Source organism: Lathyrus oleraceus, chromosome 1, assembly GCF_024323335.1.
Source record: "Lathyrus oleraceus cultivar Zhongwan6 chromosome 1, CAAS_Psat_ZW6_1.0, whole genome shotgun sequence".
NCBI lineage: Eukaryota > Viridiplantae > Streptophyta > Magnoliopsida > Fabales > Fabaceae > Lathyrus > Lathyrus oleraceus.
In genome coordinates, this window is record NC_066579.1 from 441,605,185 (window position 1) to 441,626,061 (window position 20,877).

General features: G+C 35.3%; 2 protein-coding genes across 12 annotated transcripts in view; both read left to right on the forward strand.

Moving 5' to 3' along the window:
- The window catches only part of LOC127081456 (putative disease resistance RPP13-like protein 1), a 92,304-nt gene that overhangs the window by 24,930 nt on the left and 46,497 nt on the right, over positions 1-20,877 (forward strand). The gene's annotated exons all lie outside the window — the stretch shown is intronic.
- On the forward strand, positions 3,737-10,116 carry LOC127081507 (putative disease resistance protein At3g14460). 3 transcript variants are annotated; one of them, XM_051021769.1, is made up of 3 exons: positions 3,737-8,023; positions 8,271-8,351; positions 10,064-10,116. In XM_051021769.1, the coding sequence occupies exon 1, from the start codon at positions 4,210-4,212 to the stop codon at positions 7,921-7,923; it is 3,714 nt and encodes a 1,237-aa protein (XP_050877726.1). In that variant the 5' UTR covers positions 3,737-4,209; the 3' UTR covers positions 7,924-8,023; positions 8,271-8,351; positions 10,064-10,116. The 3 variants fall into 3 exon arrangements, with proteins under 3 accessions (XP_050877726.1, XP_050877718.1, XP_050877723.1); XM_051021761.1 differs by lacking the exon at positions 10,064-10,116 and adding an exon at positions 8,569-9,290; XM_051021766.1 differs by lacking the exon at positions 10,064-10,116 and adding an exon at positions 8,691-9,290.

Below are 20,877 nucleotides of genomic sequence, written 5' to 3' on the forward strand. Positions count from 1 at the left end.
TGTGATTTGTATATCTATCATATATGCTTTCTTAGTTAAAAAAAATTTGCTTAGGTTGTTAATTGTTTTTGTTATTTTTAAAGGCATGCCATGAATACCTTTTATCCATCCAGGATTGTATTTCTTTTTAAGTAGACCATGGATACTATTTTTATATGATGAGGCAATAAATGAATTGTTAACCTAATAAAAATATTAAATTATTCTCTAATACTAATTTATTTGATTAGTTAGCTCATGATAATTAATGGTTCAATTAGTCTCTGAAATTCTCATAGCGCATTTATTTTAATGGTTCAATTATTTATAATAATATTTTAAAAGTAATACATTTTATATTGTATCATACACAAGTATCTTATTAGTTATCCTTTGCAGAAGTTAGTCAAGTTATATATTAGATAGAGATATGAGATTCACATCGAGGTTTTTGAAAAATTTGCAGGAAGTCATGAGTACTAAGCTAAAGTTGAGTTCTGTTTATCATCCGCAAACGAACGGTCAAACGGAGAGGACTATTCAATCCTTGAAAGATTTGCTGAGGACTTGTGTGCTAGGGCAAATAGGTGCTTGGGATAAATAATTGTCGTTGATTGAGTTCACTTACAACAATAATTTCCATTTTAGTATTGGAATGACACCGTTCGAGGCATTGTATGGTATGAGGTGTGTGAAACCTTTATGTTGGTATAAATCAGGTGAGAGTATTGTGCTTGGACCTTTGATTGTACAACAAACCTCTAAGAAGATCAAGATGATCCAAGAGAAGATGAAAGCTTTGCAGAGTCGCCAGAAGAGTTAATATGATAAGAGGAGAAAAATACTTGAGTTTCTTGAGGGAGACCGTGGGTTTTTTAGAGTTACTCCGGTATCTAGTGTTGGTCGAGATTTGAAGTCTCAAAAGCTCACGACGCGTTTTATTGGTCCATATCAGATTATGAAGCGAGTAGGAGAAGTGTCCTACAAAGTTGATTTACCGCCGTTTCTTTTGAATCTTCGTGATGTCTTTCATGTGTCTCAGTTGAGGAAGTATATTCGTGATTTATCTCATGTGATTTAAGTGGATAAGGTGCATGTTAGAAACAACTTGACCGTTGAGGCATCTCCCTTGAGTTTAGAGGATCGTGAAGTGAAGAACTTGAGAGACAATGAGATTGCACTGGTGAAGGTGGTGTGGGGAGGATCGACTGGTGGAAACATGACATGGGAGCTGGAGAGTCAGATGAGGGAGTCGTATCCGACTCTATCTCTTTCAGGTAATTTTCTAGGGCGAAAAATCTCTAAGTGGGGGAGAGTTGAAACGCCCTAAAATTTGATTAATTTATTTAATCAAATATTTTGTGCTTTTATTTAATTAATTAGTATGTGTTGTGCTTTTAATTAAAAAAATATCTTGAGTTGTATGTATGTGTGGTGTGTGGTGGGGTGTAGGGAGAGCTTTGGTGGGTAGAATAATTAAATTAATTGCGTTGATGAATTCCTGAGTATTTTCTTCAAATAGTTTTGGCATATTGTAGGAGATGGTGTTGTCCAACTTATATCAAATGCTTTTGTGACAAGTAGCTTTCACATCCCTATTTCCGAGACTCTTATCGCAGGAATTTCTAAGGTATGTTGTCCTAAAAGTTTTAAGGAATTAAGGCCCATTAGTTTGTGCACACTATTTACAAACTTATTCCGAAAATTATGTGTAACAAATTACATTCTTATCTAAATCAGATAGTTGGACGCTTCCAAAGTTGTTTTTGTCCTGGTAAAGGGATAACTAATAATGTCATCTATTATCCTTTAAGAGGCAATTCATTCTATGCGTAAATTTAAAAAGAAAAAAGTTGACATGGTGTTCAAAATAGATCTTGAAAAAGCCTATAATCATATTAATTGGAACTTTTTGAAATTTTGTTTGAAACGAAACAGGTTTTCTCCCGTTGTATGAAGTTGATCATACATTGTGTAACCAACTCCTCTATGTTTATTCTTTGGAATGGGAGATGACAATAAAATTTTGTTATGACTAGAGGTTTACGTCAAGGTAACCCTCTTTCGCCATATCTCTTCGTTATCTACATGGAATTCTTGTCGTAGACAATAATTAGGGGAGTCGATGAAGAACATTGGAAAATTGTTAGGTTATCTCGTAATGGACCCCCTTTATTGTATTTATTTGTGTTGATGATGTTCTTCTTTTTGCAAAGGTTTCTAACTCCCAAGAAGGGATCATTTATGATATCTTGAATTGTTTTGCCATGTTTTCTATCATAAAAGTGAATGTTTCTAAATCAAATGTGTTCCTCTCCACTACCATTGAGAGACTGTGAATTTGCTACTCGCTTTTGAAAATCTATTGGCATCTTGGACCCCTTAATCTTCCATGGGGATATTTTATATGATTGAATTAGACATAACATCAATGTCGGCTATATATTTTTGGTTGCTTGCTAGTGGTTTTGGAGCACTAAGAACAAACTATGGTTGGATTTATTTATCCAGCGTCATCGGTGCGATCAATGGGGTTACCATCCCAATCCATGGCGCCAATGATGTATTAAGCGCAACCCGTTGAGGACTCTTTGCTATAAGGAAATATAGTTTCTCACACAATAATAACGATTTCTTTTAACACATTGATAATCATTTCATCTAAAAATAGGTATTAGAGCAAGGTCATGGGTTTGAATCCCCAGTCTGTCATTGAGGGGGAGATTGTTGGATTTGTTTATCGAACGTCACTAGTGTTATTCGATGGGTTTAACATCCCAACCCATGGAAATTACAATGTGTTAGAAGCAGTCCATTGAGGACTCTTTGCTATAAGAAATATAGTTGCACTCTCACTAACAACAATTACTTTTAGTGCAGTATTAGGCGTTTGATCTAAAAATTGTCTCTTGTGAATGAAATGATATCTTTCTATATTTTGAAATTCTTATAGGGGCACGACCATTTGTTGCGGCCATTAAATTATAAAAAAAATAAACCTTCACCTATAAGGATGAATCTATTTAAGAGTTGATTTTAATAGATGAAAATTTTGGAGAATGACATCTAAATTTATTTATTTTTAAATATCTACTCAATCGATAACTTTATTTTGACATTGAAATCCAACATACCGGATTCATTCAAATCAGTGACCTAAGATGTCATATTGGTAACCCAACTACAGTCCTCCGCTCTGCCAACTGAGCTAATGTCGGATGCTTGAAATTTACTAATAATCGATAATTGAAGGTTTATCGTAAGTTAATAAGAGTAATATCATTCGTTATCATTATCTCCCTCTCTTATTTGAAAACATGCTTTTGTTCACTGTTCATCATATCTGAAGGATTATGAAATCGATGAAGACGAGTTGATCTTGCTGTGTATGACCGGAAGATCTTTGAACAAGTTCATATCTTTTTGGTCTGCGATCTCATGATGGAAGGTTATCAACTCTTCCCTCAGTTTATGGAATTCTTCTGTGTATTTTTCTTCCTTAAAAATGGTACATATCAGCATAGAAAGATCACAACACTAAGGAGATGCTGTTAACCTTTCTTCATAGTTGTTTATGCACTTCTAGAGTCACGTGTGCTTTGATTTTTGCCAAATTTTACATTAGCTGTATATTTATAATTATTATATGTTATTTGCTCAAAAAAATTCAAATATAACGGTCATCTTGGCTATCCCACTATCCCACTTTTAGGGTCGGCCACTGTTGAGAATAACTACTCTGAAACAAACAAGGAACAAAAAATAAGATGGTGATTTCATACAATTTGCATTCTTCATTGTGATTTTAATCCTTATTTCCTCACAGGGCTTTAGAATGAGAGTCATGTTGCGACCTTTGTCATAATTGTTGTAATTTATCTTTCACTAACCTTATTATTATACTACATAAGATATTATATGATTTCAAATCATTAAGATATAAGTATTGGATCCATAAATAGTTAAATACTGTTACTGCAATGTAGAACGTGCCAAGCAAGATAGCACTACTTAATTCCTATTACTTAATCCTTACTGGGAACACACATGGCACTTCTCTCGGAGACTGTGTCCACACCATGTGCCAAGCAAGAGTCACAATATTATACACTACTACACACTTTGGTAAAAGAACACAGCATTATAGACCCGTTTATTACCTTATTGCATCTACAAATCAATCTCTAATTTCCTCTCTTCCTGTCCAATCTAATCTTCTTGATCTTAATCATGGCGGTTGTTGCTGTTGGTCAAGCATTTCTCTCCGCTTTCATTGAAGTTGTCATCGACAGACTTGCTTCTCCTGAAGTTGTTGACTTGATTAGTGGGAAGAAAATTGACGTCAATTTGGTTCAACGGTTGAAAAATACTCTTTACGCTGTTGAAGCTGTGCTTAACGATGCTGAACAGAAGCAGATTCATGACTCTGCTGTTAACAAATGGCTTCATGATCTCAAAGATGCTCTGTATGTTGCTGATGACATTCTCGACCACATCTCTACCAAAGCTGCTCTTTCCAAGAACAACAACAAGGTGAGTACTGTTAACTACTTCTCTCGCCTTTTCAACTTTGAAGAAAGAGATATGGTTCATAAGTTGGAACATATAGTTGCTAGACTTGAATCCATTCTCAAACTTAAACATATTATTGGTCTTCAACACATTGCAACTCACCACTCATCCTGGAGAACTCCATCAACCTCTTTAGAAGACAGATCTATCCTATTTGGTAGGGATCATGACAAAGAGGCCATACTCAAATTACTCTTGAATCATCATAACACTGCTGTCATCCCCATTGTTGGCCTGGGTGGCCTTGGAAAAACAACTTTAGCCCAATTTGTGTTCAACCATGACAGCATAAAGCAAAAATTTGATGTTCAAGCATGGGTTTGTGTTTCTGATGATTTCGATGTCTTGAAGGTTACCAAGTTCATCGCGGAGGAAGTGGGAAGTGCTTGTAGCACAAGTAACTTGAATATCCTTCATCGAGATTTGAAGGAAAAGCTGACCGGGAAGAGATTCTTAATTGTTTTGGATGATGTCTGGACCGAGGATGACAACTCTTGGAATTCTCTTTTAAAGCCTCTTCAATATGGAACTATAGGAAGTAAAATTCTTGTAACTACCCGTAGTGAAAAAGTTGCTTCTATGGTTCAAACTATTCAACCTTACTCTCTTCACCAATTGTCTGATGAAGATTGTTGGTCCGTGTTTGCAAACAATGCTTGCCTTTCTCCAGATGAAAATATGGATCTCCAAAAAATTGGCAAAGAGATTGTTAGAAAATGTAAGGGATTGCCTTTAGCAGCCCAGTCACTTGGCCGCTTGCTGCGAGAAAAACGTGACACCAGGGATTGGAATAGTATACTGAATAATAATATTTGGGAGAATGAGAGTAAGATCATTCCGGCATCGAGAATTAGTTATCATTATCTCCCTCCCTATTTAAAACGTTGCTTTGTATATTGTTCATTGTTTCCCAAGGATTATCAATTTGATAAAAATGAACTAATCTTGTTGTGGATGGCGGAGGATCTTTTACATACTTCAGAAAATAACAAGACTTTAGAAGAAGTTGGTTATGGGTATTTTAATGACTTAGCTTCCAAATCATTTTTTAAACATTCTGATCATGGGAAATTCAACCAACATTTTGTAATGCATGATCTTGTGCATGATTTGGCAACATGGCTTGGTGGAGAATTCTATTTTAGAACAGAAGTACTTGGGAAAGATACGAAGATTAGTACCAAGACTCGTCATTTGTCATTTTCCAAGTTCAGTCATACAATCTCAACAAACTTTGATATTTTTGGCAGATTAAAATGTCTACGAACAATCTTGCCAATCTATTTTTTGTATGATCCATTCAAGAAATTAAAAGCTTCATGCTTCACTTTGTCAAATTTGAAGTGCTTGAGAGTTTTGAAATTTGGCAACTTTGAAGGTCTTGATGCATTTCTTGAATCAATAGATGAACTAATCCATTTGCGTTATTTGGATCTCTCTTACACGTCTATAAAGATGTTACCTGAGTCATTATGTAACCTTTATAATCTCCAAACGTTAAAGTTGCACGATTGTTACAGTCTAACAAGGCTTCCCAATGACATGCAAAATCTTGTAAATTTGCGCCATCTGGAAATTTGGGGAACTAATTTAAAAGAGACGCCTAGAGAAATGAGCAAATTGATTAATTTGCAACACTTGGGTTGCTTTGTTGTGGGAACGCAGGAAGAGAAAGGGATCAAGGAATTGGGAACACTTTCGAATCTTCACGGATCACTTTGCATTAGGAAGTTAGAGAACGTGACCAGTGGCTTCGAAGCATCACAAGCAAAGATAATGGACAAAAAGTACCTTGATAAATTATCGTTTGTATGGTCTGAAGATGCAAAGAACCATTTTACAAGTTCACAAAGTGAGATGGATATACTTGGAAAGTTACAACCGTCCAAGAACCTGAAAAGGCTAGATATTGATGGATACAGGGGCACACTGTTTCCAGAATGGGTTGGACATCCTTCCTACCAAAATTTGACTGAGGTATCTCTGTCTGGTTGTTTGAATTGTTGTATCCTTCCATCACTTGGACAATTATGCTCTCTCAAGGTCTTGACAATCAGGGAAATGAATATGCTGGAGACTATTGGATCTGAATATGATGATACCTTTTCAGGGACATATTTTCCTTCCCTTGAACGTCTCAAGTTTGTTGATATGTCATGTTGGAAAGTGTGGCATCATCCTCATGAGTCAAATGCTTATTTTCCAGTATTGAAGTATATTGCGATTAATGATTGTCCCAGATTACATGGGGATTTGCCATCTTATCTTCCTGTTTTGGAAACAATTGATATTAGAGGATGCAACCAGCTTGTTTCTTCTCTCCCAGGGGCTCCTGCCATATGCAAGTTATACATATTTGAAAGCAATAAAGTAGCCTTGAATGAGCTACCCCTTTCATTGGAAGAGTTAAATGTTGGAGGAAGAGAGGTGACAGAGTCTGTCTTTGAAGCCATTGCCATCACCCCATCAATTTCTCTTAAAAAATTAGTCATCAAGGATTGTTCTTCCGCGATATCGTTTCCTAGAGATTGTTTACCCTCATCCTTAGAGAGTTTGTCCATCACAAATTCTAGTAATCTAAATTTCCCAAAGCAAAATCACGGCCATGAGTCACTTAAGTATCTTCACATAGATAGGAGTTGTGATTCTCTCATAACCCTCCCACTGGATACCGTTCCCAACCTTTATCATTTGCGAATCTGCAACTGTGAAAACATAGAATGTCTTTCCGTTTCAAAGGTTCTTCAAAATCTTGTTGATATCGAAATTAGTGACTGCCCCAAATTTGTATCATTCCCAAAAGAAGGACTGTCTGCACCCAACTTGACATCATTGTATGTCTCCAAATGTGTCAATTTAAAATCACTGCCTTGTCACATAAATACTCTTCTCCCAAAGTTACAACGTGTGCATATATGTGATTGTCCAAAATTGGAGACGTTTCCTGAAGCGGGTATGCCGCCTAGCTTGAGAATAATGTGGATTGGGAATTGCGAAAAACTACTTATGAGCTCATCTCTAACTTCAATGGACATGCTTACCCATCTTTTTATTTATGGTCAATCTGATGGTGTCGAGTACTTTCCGAAGAAGGGTTATGCATTGCTGCCTCCCTCCCTTACCTACCTGCGGATATCTGACTGTTTAAGTTTGCACACGTTGGATTGCACGGAGCTTCTCCGCCTCACTTCCCTGGAAACATTAACAATTTTATTCTGTCCCAAGCTGGAGAATATAGTTGGAGAAAGGTTGCCTGCTTCTCTAACAGGACTTTATATCTCTGCATGTCCTTTGCTGAAAGAACAGTACCGTGTGAATTACCCGCAAATTTCCCACATCCCTGACATTGTAGTCGACGAAAAATGGATTTAGTAAGCTTGAAGTTTGTTTGCAGTTTGTTGTATATGGTCAAATGGACGCTTCCATCAATTAAACTACATAGTCAAGCAAACATTTTATTTCACATTTTCAGGTTATGATTATTCAAGCAAGAATCTCTTTGTTTTTTTGGAACAATAGATATTGTTGTTATTAAGAGTCTCACATCGATTAATATATGGCTTGAACATATCCTTATAATTGGGGGCAATTCTAACCCTACAAGTCAGTTTTGTAGGGTTGAGTTAGGTCTAACAACATTTCTTAATAGTTGTCTAATAGTATGACCAGGAAGTTGTCTAGTCTTTCAAATTTAATTTAATTTTGTCTTACAACTGCAGACATCGAAGCGGCTTACTCACATGTTGATGTTGATTATGCATGGAATATCAATCGATCATGGCTTTGGTTTGTACAATCAAGTAAATTCTTAAACTTTCCTTCTAATGTAATATATAGTATGTATGTGTCACACTTCTTCATTGTGAGGATGATGCTTTCAATTAACTGATTATTTGCATCTTATTATGTACATTTTGGTTGCAACATTCTTTTTCTATAGTGATAAAACATTTCTGGAAAAGAAGCTGGCACAAAAGTTCAAACTTTGACTAAAATGGTGCACATCTTCAATTGCAGAATCCATTTAAAAAAGTTTTATGCTCATGTGACTTTCAACTGAATTTGATGCTTCTAGAAATTGCTGCTGCTATTATTAGTTCGCATTTCGTTGACTTTGATTACTGTTAACAATGAACTAGAATATAAGTGATGCTGTGCTGATTTGATGAATGAACGGATTGATGATGTAACAAGGAAATGGAAATCCAATTCTTACTGCCATCTAACTGCCGAAGCCGTCCCACAAAGATTGATTGGAAAATCTTCAAATTAATATTACTGAAAACTTAAGCATCAAAAGCTGATCAGGGCATACTGCATACATCTGTGCTGCTGAAGACTGTTTTTGCTAATTCCTTACTACCAGCATGAAGCCATGAATTAGCTTACTGTGTCATGGACTCATTGTATGTGTTTCCATAAAGGCTTGTCGTGCGGATAAACTATCCTTGGTAATCACCGGGGTGAATCCGCGCAAGAAACAACTCAGCTGCAGTTTGCCATTGACCCTCCTTGTCAAAATTGTCCCTTCAACCTTAGCTGCATAGAATTGACTAAACAGTAAAAGTGTTTTATAAGGTAATGCCTGGTTTCTGTTATTTACTAAATAAATTATAATGTCAGTGTAGCGGATCTTAGTAGCACAAGTTTCTCGAACTAATTAGGCATCATTGATAACAACTTACAATTTTGAGTAATGGGTCTTGGTTTTGTTTATGCTAAATCTATTTCCATAAACATCATCATGTGTCCTTTTGATTTTTTAGTCCCTTTTTAGTATTGAGTTTTTACTTGGTATCTTTAATTGAATTTCCTATCAGATTGACATCATTTGAAATGCCATTTTTGTAAACGTCATATGATTATTTTCCAGTTTCACTTAGGGAAAATGCTGTGAAAATTCCATCTGCACTTTCCCGCTTTTTAAGATGACGAATAATTAATGTATCTACTTGTTTTCTTGTTTCAGTTGATACTTTATTCTGTGCATAAGCACCAGATAATGTATTACTTAGTTTTTCATTTTGACACATATTTGTTGAACCACCTTGTGCTTGGGTTTCTCTGATTTCCTTAATACATTATATGACTTCCTGTTATTCAGCTACATTAAGATTGGCCTATACCAATGAACTTCTAACAGTTTAGAATACAAAACTTGTTTCTTGGTAGAAAAGAACCCCCACTCTCAAGCAACTTGTTTGTTTCTTCAGTGATCTAGCTGTATAAATCAATAATGCCAATTTTGCAAAACTAAATAGGATGGCAAATTAAAAGTCTAAAAGTCAATGGCCCATCAAGCAAAATTAAATGCTAGTATGAATGATAACCATATACTCTACTTAGTTATTTGTTTATAACCAAAACCTTGATCAATTAATCCTACTCCTCAATTAGAACTTCTTGGAAGGAAGAAACTGAAAATGAAGTTTCCTAAGGAGTATCTGGATTTGATTTTGGTCCCTTGTGGGTTGCTAATCATGGTTGCTTATCACCTCTTTTTGCTTCACAGATATATCAATCAACCCCACACCACAGTTATGGGATTTGAAAACAATGACAAAGGAGCATGGGTTGACAGAGTTATGCAGGCAAGTAATAATCCTAATCATTCCTATAACTAATTCGAAAGTTGAAACCTCTTGTTTTTATTATTTAAGGTTGTTCTTAAACTTTGCTTGAATGATCAGGCTGAAAAAAGGGATGTTAGCACAGCTCTATCTGTCATTCAATCCAACACATCAGCTGCAACATTCTTGGCCTCGGTTTCTTTGACTCTTTCATCTCTAATTGGAGCTTGGATTGCCAATAGTTCCAATATTTTCTTCCAGAGTCAATTAATCTATGGTGACACAAAAGCAACAACCGTAATTTCCATCAAATACATTTGCTTACTAACGTGCTTTCTCCTTGCTTTCTCGTGTTTTATTCAATCAGCGAGACACTTTGTTCATGCAAACTATTTGATAAGCATACCATAGTTTTGTTCCAGTTAGTAGTGTTGAATTAGCAGTCATAAGAGGTGGTGATTTTTGGTCACTCGGTCTTCGAGCTCTCTATTTTGCACTAAACTTGCTTCTCTTGTTTTTCGGTCCAATACCTATGATTATTTGCTCATTGGTTATGGTTATGGTTCTTCATTATCTTGACTCCAACTCAAGGCCACTGCATCTGGATCCTAATAGGTCTCAGGGTGGCAAGTTTCAGAATGCAAAGAACAAGAAATCATCAATATTTGAAAATGAAGCGCAAATTCGGTGATACTTATTTATGAAAAACAATGTATCTTACTCTTCTCAATGATTATATGATTACATCAGAATTTTCTCAAGAAAGCAATAAAAATGAAAAATCAGAGTAGAGCGTTAATTACTTGCTGCACAAGTTAATGTGTGTAGGCATCATGCTTGCACTTAAACTAACACAAAACGTAACATATTCCATAATTGACAGTGGAGATGACTTATAACCATTCTAAAGAAGTGATTTGAAATTATGTATCTTTGTTTTTTTTAGCCCTTTACTTAGGAGCTCTTATGAGGAAGTTATTAAAATAAGATTTGGTTCACATAAATATCTTGAATTTTGATGATAATAATGTTGCATTTGTGTGAGAATAATTTTGGTACCATAATGGTTTGTTATTGTGTAGTTTTAACTACCAGTTTCGATTCTGATTATATGACGTGCAACGTCATCAGTTTCTGAATGATGAGTTCCAATTCCGTTTTGCGTTAGTCATAAGTTCTGAAAGATGTCCAATATTGTTGTTGCAATGATCTTTCTACTTCTGTGTTGATTCATTCCTGAAAAGCTTATGAGGAAATGCTATGTTGTTGTTGTAGCGTTCTCTCACTCCGTGCTTCTGGACGTGACTTTGATCATTAAGCTTCTAAAGAATGACAAGCTTCTGAAGTTGTGTTACTTAATTGAAGATTATGAAGATCTCAAGTCAGACGTTGAGGTTATCAAGGTTCTGACTGTAGATTCGGAAGACTCTGAAGATCTCAAGTCAGACTACTGACGTTGTCAAGGTTCTGATCAAAGATTCTAAAGTTTCTGAATCTAGCTTTTTGTTTCTTCACTTCATGCTTCATCAACTTTCATCAGAAACCAATAAACTTGAAGATAAGATCAAATGGGCATGTGATCAAATATTACATAATACAAACTAAATATCCTTTCCACTACCTGAATTAGTGGGTAAGGACAGTACTATACATCACAACTGTAATTGAATTTGTGGACGAAGGACAATACACATTATCACTCCTTTCACCATCCAACAATGGACAACCGCTCTATTTGATTTTCACTTTTTACCCTCCAACGGTCTCTTCTTATGCTATACAAGTGGGACTTGGAGACTTGAAGAAAAACAAGAGAATACACAAGAATGCTGAAGGGGTTGCTAAACTTGACAAAGTCTATTTCTTTGTGATAAGATATTATTCTTTATAGACAATTTTTCTTTGAGTAATTGTTTATCATTTGTGTAAAATTTACTTATGTAGAAGCAACTTGTAACACACAAAATATTATTCAAACAATTTGTTTGATTCCTTAAGGAGACTAGGGTATAGTCGGATCCTTGAGAAGACAAAAAATGTTATTCTTTATGAGTCCTTAAGGAGACTAGGGTATAGTCGGATCCTTGAGAAGACAAAGAAGGTTATTCTTTGTGATTATTGTAATCAGTTGATTATAGTGGATTAAGTCCTTGTGTATAAGGCAAAATCACATTGACGGGTGGATTGGAGTAGCTTTGAGTTTCAACCAAACCAGGATAAAAATACTTGTGTTTTTATCTCTTTGCTATTAATTTTTTAGTGGTGTTCTTGAGTTGGTAAAAAGCTTTTGTTTTTGTAAAACTCAATTCAAATCCCCATTTCTTGTGTTTTTCACACCGTTAATTGACATCAGAACTCCAGTTCTGATTATGATAAAAAATTTATCAACACTTCACCGTGTTCAGTACCGATCCAAGTTTGTGTGAGAAATAATGGTCGCTGCTAACGCTACTAATATTGTTAATAACAATGAAAAGAGATCAATACAGTGCAAAACCATCAATCTTGGATGGTGAGAAATTTGATTATTGAAAAGATATGATAAAAAGTTTCTTTCTTGGTTATGATGTTGATCTCTCGGATCTCGTAGTCGATAGCTACGTTCACCCAGTTAATGCTGAAGGAAATAATATAGAAAGAAGTGTTATGACTGATCAATAGAAGAAAGATTTCAAAAAATCATCATAAACCCAAAACTATAATACTAAATGATATCTCTTATACTGAGTATGAGAAGATAACAAAAAGAGATTCTGGCAAATCTATTTTCGACTCTTTAAGGATGACTCGTGAGGGGAATGCTCAAGTAAAGGAGACAAATGTCTTGGCCTTAATCCAGAAGTACAAGGAATTTAGAATGGAGGATGATGAAACAATTGAGAATATGTTCTCAAGGTTTCAAATGCTTGTTGTGGCACTGAAAATTCTGGACAAAGGATACTTTACAATTGACCACATCAAGAAGATTATCAGAAGTCTTCCTGAAAAATGGAGACCTATGGTAACTGCTTTGAAGTTGAAAAAGGATCTTAACATTATTAGTCTTGAAGAACTTGTTAGTTCTTTAAGAAGCCACGAGATTGAGCTCGAGGAAGATGAACCTCAGAAGCGAGGTAAATATGTTGCTTTAATGTCTAAGCCTAAGAAGACAAAAGCTTATAAAATTGAGGAAGAATCTGAAGGTTCTAATGAAGACTCAGAATATGATGGTGAGTTGTCTCTGATCTCAAAGAGAGTCAACAGACTCTAAAAGCACAGGCACAGTGGTCAAGGCAAGTTTAGAGGAGCTAGAAGGACCGCTGGTCATTTTGATTCTTCGTCTGGACAGAAGAAGCAAGGTTCTGGAAAAGAAGTTATATGCTTTGAGTGCAAAGAGTCAGGCCACTACAAAAACAATTGTCCTAAGCTAAAAAGGGTAAAAAGGCCTAAGAAAGAATATTGATAAAGGCAAGAAGAGGCTGATGGCTATATGGGATGACTCAAAAGAAGAAGATTCTGACAAGGAACAAGCCAATGTTGCATTGATGGTAACAACAACTGTCAGAAGGTTCTCAAGAACCAGAAGACAAGGTGTTGTCAAAATCAGAATCAAACTCTGATTCTGAAGAGGTATTTTCTAACCTATCTCGTTCTAATCTTGAATCATGTCTCTTTGAAATACTGGAAAAGTACCAGAGTCTTCAGAGTAAGTACAAGGACCTTAAACAAGTCCAAGTAGTTTCTTCTTAAACTCGTAGTGAGCTTGAGAAAGATATTTCCTCTCTAAATGAAAAAGGTTTTTCTTTGGAAAGCAACAACTCTAGTTTGAAAAGCAAAAATTCAAAATTAGAGGAGGAAATAGTCTCAGAAGCTTCTGGTACTGACTGTGTCATTAGATATGATAGAACATTTCAGTATTTTCTGACTAGAAGCATAAATAGAAGCAAAATAACTTCTTTGATCTATGAAGTTAGCAGAAATGGCAAGAAAGGTTTAGGTTGTACATAAACTATAAAATATGACGAAAGTCAAAAGGTAAAACCAAAACCTCTATATGAGCATTTCGTGCTTGCTGACATTGAGCTTGATGTTTCTACACAGAAACATACAAAGAGGAAGAAATCAATTTTGAAACCTAAGTATCATGCACAAATTCCACATGATTATCCTTTTGTACAAAATCTCAAAGTTGTATGAAACTCTGGGAAAACTAACAAGAGAGGACCCAGAAAATGGGTACCAAAGGATAAAATAATTTATGTTGCAGATATCCTTAGCATCTCAGTTGAAACACCAGTCATGGTACCTGGACAATGGATGCTCTCGATATATGACAGGCAGAAGGTCTATGTTCCAAGAATTGGAACTTAGCCTGAAAGCTTCGTTAGTTTCGGAAGAAACCATAAAGGAAAGATCATTGGCTCTGAAACTATTGGTAACAGTAAACTTTGTTCTATTACTAATGTTCTTTTGGTTGATGGTCTGATGCATAACCTTTCGTCTATTAGTCAACTTAGTGACAATGGTTATGATATTATTTTTAATTAAAAGTCCTGTAAGGCTATTAGTCAGAAAGATGGTACAATCCTCTTTAACGGGAAGAGAAAGAACAACATTTATAAATCAGACTTTCTGATCTTGAGGATCAAAATGTAAAATGTCTAATGTTTGTTAATGAGTAACAATGGGTATGACATAGACATTTGGGCCATGTTAGCATGAGAAGGATTCTCAGCTAGATAAGCTTGGATTAGTCAGAGGCTTACCCAACCTGAAGTTCGCTTCAGATGCTCTTTGTGAAGTATGTCAGAAAGACAAGTTTTGTAAAACATATTTCAAAGTGAAAACTGTTGTTTCTACCTCTAGACCGTTAGAACTTCTGCACATTGATTTGTTTAGACTAGTGAAAATTGCCTCTATCAATGAAAATAAGTATGGATTAGTCATCGTTGATGACTATAGTCATTGGACATGGGTAAAGTTCTTGAAACACAAGGATGATTCACATTCCGTGTTCTCTACTTTTTGCTCACTAGTGGAAACAAAAATGAACTACAAAATAGTCAGAGTCAGAAGTGATCATAGTGGCGAATTTGAAAAAAAACATTTTTAAAAATCTTTTTGATGTAAATGGCATTTCCCATGATTTTTTCTGTCCTAGAACTCCACAGTAAAATGGGGTTAAAGAAAGGAAGAATAAGACTTTGTAAGAAATGACTCGCACCATGATCCAAGAAACTGACACGGCTAATCATTTTTGGGCAGAAACAGTCAACACAACGTGTTATATTCAGAACAAAATTTCTATTAGACCTATTATGGGTAAGACTCTTTATGAATTGTGGAAGAACAGAAAACCCAACATTTCTTACTTTCACCTTTTTGGCTATTAGTGTTTTATGTTGAACACTAAAGACAACATGTTATATTCATAACAAAATTTCTATTAGACTTATTATAGGTAAGACTCTTTATGAATTGTGGAAGAACAGAAAACCCAACATTTCTTACTTTCACCTTTTTGGTTGTGAGTGTTTTATGTTGAACACTAAAGAGACCTTGGGTGTTTCTAGATCAGATACTTTTAGTTCAGGTTCAAAATTGAACATGCCTTCAGGAGGAGTACCCTTAGACACTTGGTTACCCAAATATCTCGAGGGAGATCTTTTGGGTGTTATTATATTTGGATTTTCAACGTGGGGAGCATAAATAATCGAAGATAGGGGTGAAATGGGTGATGAAAGTAACTGTGAATGAGGGGGTGTTGGTGGTATCTGTTGTTGTTGTAACTGAGTTTCAGAAACTGTAGGAGTTTCTTAAATAGGTTTTAAGACGGGTTTTAAAACAGGCATTTCTGTGGGAAGTGGTTAGGAAATGGGAATGGTTTGAGAAGGAAATGAAATTGGTTGTGAAAGGGGAAATGGTTGAATTGGTAAGATCCTTTCAGAATTAAAAGAGTCAGAAACAAAAATATTTACGGACTTAGGAAGCTTACTAGAAGTAGGAGTGTTAGAACCTCTGGAAGATTGCTGGACAACATCAGATGTATCCTGCAGAAGTATTTCTTTTTGGCGCACACTAAGAGGCACCCTATCTTCATCCAGAACGGTCATAGCCTTTTTCTTCTTCTTCTGAGGTCTTGAAGATCCTTCTTCACGAGACTCTTTCTTCCTTTCCCCATACACATCTAGGTAAGTGTCTGGTAAGTTAAATGGGTCAACCATTGGGTCAATACCATCCTTAAGACAAATCTCAAGGTAAGACATCAGAATTTCCGGATGATCCATCTTGGTGAAGATTGGGAAGTTGTCCACCGGAATCCTCGTTCCATAGATATCATCAATTAAAGGAATGATATCTGGCCTGACTACCTTGGAGATGAGACCCATGTTCTTGAGATTCTTCCCCCAGAAGATCTTTCCAGCATCTTTCACCAGCTCCTCAGTTACACCGTTGATCAGAAGGTCATCCATAAGATCATTTTCAACTAGAATGTCAAAAATTAGCCTTCCGTTTGGAATGTACCTTCTCTTCTTGGATGTGTTTCCAGTTCTATTTTATCTAATAGAATCCCTGAGAAACTTGAACAATATTGCTGGAAGTTCCTTTTTTGTACCCTTTTTCCAAAAAGAACAATATATACTTATGGATAGTGTTAATGTAGTATGAGGAGTTTATACCGTGTCGATGATGAATACATCCTAGGATCATCTTAAACCTCACCCTTAATTTATCATATAGGTCTTTAGCAGTTGGGCTTTTGCCTTCATCCAACTTTGTTCCTTCCTTGAAAATAACATATTCTACCATTGTTTCTCTTCTTGCATCAATTTTTATGTTGTAAACCCCTTTTCCACAGTCGTTGTGAGAAATCAAGTCAGCGATTGATTTTTTAGTGACAACAATCTTCTTGTTCATGACGAAGGAATAAATTATGTCTTTGGTAGCAACAATGTATATCCAGAACTGCTTCATAGGCACTGGATAAACAGGACCAGTTAATCTTTCAAAAAATCCCTTCCATCCTTGGAATTTTAAGGTCTCGGAAATCAAAGCCATTGTCCTTCAGATTTTTGAAATCCACGATGGTCTCACAAAGAACCATAAGTTCATTAACAGGGATTTTGAGAGTTAGTTCAGGGATCCCTTCCATAACAAGATGATTTTCGTCATCCATGGAGTGACTGAGATATTATTGTTGTTGAATATGTTATTGAGGAGAATCCATTGTTTAAGTTTGAAGGAGAGGATGAACAATTGCAGAAAAAGAAAGGGTGTTTGAAAGTTTTAAAGATGACAGTGTGGGAGTACAGTGCGCGTAGTGTGAAATTGTGAGTGAAGTGGGTTTATATAGAAATTTCTTTGCAAAGATGACAAGTTAAAAATATGCAGACATGAGGGGAAACATAAAAGATTTTAACCTAATTCCAAGAAATGTGAAACCAAATGTGTCACGCTATCATCACACATGCTCAGAAAGTGGGACAATTGTCACCACTTAGAACCACATGATATCAAACGACAAGACAAACAGTTAATGTAACAACTGTTCAGAATCAGGGAGACAATTTGATAAGATTGCTTCTGATTAGAACCTTTTTTATTCATGAAACTTTCTCACTTCAGAAAGCTCATGTCTCAGAATCAACAAGTAAATTTTCAGAATCTAATATAGAGTTATGAAGACTTAAACATTCTGAAATTCATCTTTTCATTCTGGACATAAATCCATAAATAAGTTTTTTAGAATGAAGACATATTTATCTTCACCAAGGGGTTTTGTAAAGATAGCAACTCATTGATGGTCTGCATCAACAAATTTTAGTTGAAAAATACCCTTCTGAACATAGTCACGTAAAAAGTGATATTTAATTTCAATATGCTTAGCCCTAGAATGCAAGATAGGATTCTTAGACAAACATATATTAGAAGTATTATCACAAAGAATAGGAATGTTACTATCAAGTATCTGATAATCTTCCAGTTGACTCTTCGTCCAGAGTATCTGAGTGTTGCATTCGGAAGCTACGATATACTCATCTTTGGCTGTTGAAAGCGCAATTGTTAACTGTCTTTTGTTGGACCATGAGATCAAATTCTCTCCCAGAAATTGAAAACTTCCAAAAGTACATTTCCTTTCTATTCTGTCTCCAGCATAATCAGCATCACAATAACCTACTAATTTATATTCACTTGATTTTTTATAAAAGAAACCAAGGTTAGTAGTACCTTTCATATACCTAAAGATTCTCTTCATAATAGTTAAGTGAGTCTCCCTAGGATCTGATTAGAAGTGAGTACATAAGTAGACACTAAATAAAGTATCAGGTCTAGAAACGGTTAGATAGAGAAAAAAGCCTATCATACCTCTGAATAACTTCTGATTAACCTTACTGCTTACCTCTTCTTTCTCCAGAATTCATATAGGATGCATTTGAGTCTTTGCTTGCTTGCATTCTGACAAGTTAAACTTCTTCAGAAGTTCCCTTGTATACTTGCTCTGATGAATGTATGTTCCTTCTGAACACTGATCAATATGGACTCCCTAGAAAGAACTTGAGTTCTCCCATCAGACTCATTTCAAACTCTGCCTGCATTGACTTAGAAAAATCCTTGCACAACGAAGCATTATTAGAACCAAAAATAATATCATCAACATAAATTTGCACAACCAAAATATCATTCTTAAAGGTTTTACAAAAAAAAATTGTGTCCATTTTCCCTCTGGTAAAATCATTTTCTAAAAGAAAGTTACTTAGTCTATCATACCAAGCTTCGGGAGCTTGTTTCAGACCATATAACCCCTTTTTAAGTTTAAAACCAAAGTTAGGATTTTGAGAACTTTCAAAACCAGAAGGTTGGTGCACATATACCTCTTCATAAATTTATCCATTTAAGAATGCACTTTTAACATCCATCTGATAAAGGATGATATTATGATTGACTGCAAACAAAATTAAAAGATGAATAGACTCTAACCTGGCAACTAGAGCAAAGGTTTATGTATAGTCTATATCTTCTTGCTGACTATAACCTTGTGCCACGAGTCGAGCCTTGTTTCTGACAACTTCTCCCTTCTCATTGAGCTTGTTTATGAAAACCCATCTGGTTCCAATAACATGGAAACCCTTTGGTTTCGAAACAAGATCCCAAACTTTGTTTTTGGTGAATTGATTTAATTCCTCTTGCATAGCTAAATCCACTCATTATCCATAAGAGACTGATTAATAAATGTGGGTTTTATCAGAGATACCAAACCTAGAATAGTCTCTTCAAAAGGTTTGAATAAAGATCTAGTTCTGATTGGTGCGTCTTTATCTCCCAGACTCAATTCTTCAGAATGAGAAGTTCTTGGTCTACTCTTCTTCTGATGAGTTGGAGCAATAACAACATCTAGTTGAGTTGCTTCTGGGTCTTTTGCTTCAAATTCTTTAGCTTTTCCTGCTGAGGCTTTTTCTCCAGAATCATTATCCTTGGATTCTGAAAGATTGATATTCAAATCTGGAAATTTCTCAACTAGGTTTGACTTTTCAGGGTCAAGTTTATCATTGAATATAACATGAATTGATTCTTTGACAATTTGTGTCTCAGTGTTAAAAATTCTATAACCTTTAGAGCGTTCAAAAAATCCTAACAATAAGCACTTTTGTGCCTTAGAGTCAAAATTGCCAAGATTCTCTTTAATGTTCAACAGAAAATACTCACAGTCAAAAGGATTAAAGTAAGAAGTATTGGGCTTTTTGTTCTTCAATAATTCATATGGATTTTTACCCATAATATTTCTAATAGATATCTTATACTGAACATAGCAAGTTGCGTTCACTGTTTTTGCCCAGAAATGCTTAGCCATATCAGTTTCTTGGATCATGGTGCGGGTCATTTCTTGCAAGGTCTTATTCTTCCTTTCTACAACTCCATTTTATTATGGAGTTCTATGACAGGATAAATCATGGGAAATACCATTTTCATCAAAAGGATTTTAAAAATGTTTATTTTCAATATCACAACCATGATCACTTCTAACTCTGACTATTTTTGTAATTTATTTTTGTTTGCACTAGTGATCAAAAGGTAGAGAACACAGAATGTGACTCATCCTTGTGTTTCAAGAACTTTACCCATGTCTATCGACTATAGTCATAAACTATGATCAATCCATACTTCTTTCCATTGATATAGGTAGTTTTCACTAGTCCAAACAAATCAATATGCAGAAGTTCTAACAGTCTAGAGGTAGAAACAACAGTTTTCATTTTGAAAGATGTTTTAGAAAACTTGCCTTTCTTACATGCTTCACAAAGTGCATCTAAATCAAACTTCAGGTTGGGTAATCCTCTGACTAGTCCAAGCTTATTTAGCTGAGAAATCCTTCTTATTCTAACATGCTCAAACGTCAATTCCATACCCATTTCTCCTCATTAACAAACATTAAGCATTTTACATTTTGATCCTCAAAATCAGAAAGTCTGATTTTACAAATGTTGTTCTTTCTCTTCCCGTTAAAAAGGATTGTACAATCTTTATGACTAACATCCTTACAGGACTTTTGATTAAAAATGATATCATAATCATTGCCACTAAGTTGACTAATAGACAATAGGTTATGCATCAGACTATCGACCAAAAGAACATTAGTAATAGAAGGAAGTTTACCGTTACCAATAGTTTCAAAGTCAATGATATTTCCTTTATGGTTTCCTCCGAAACCAACGAATCCTCCAGGCTTAAGTTCCAAATCTTAGAACATAAAACTTCTACCCGTCATATGTCACAAGCA

What these genes read in the sequence shown, in the direction of transcription:
- LOC127081507 (XM_051021769.1), top strand. Translation starts at nt 4,210, where the DNA reads ATGGCGGTTGTTGCTGTTGGTCAAGCATTTCTCTCCGCTTTCATTGAA.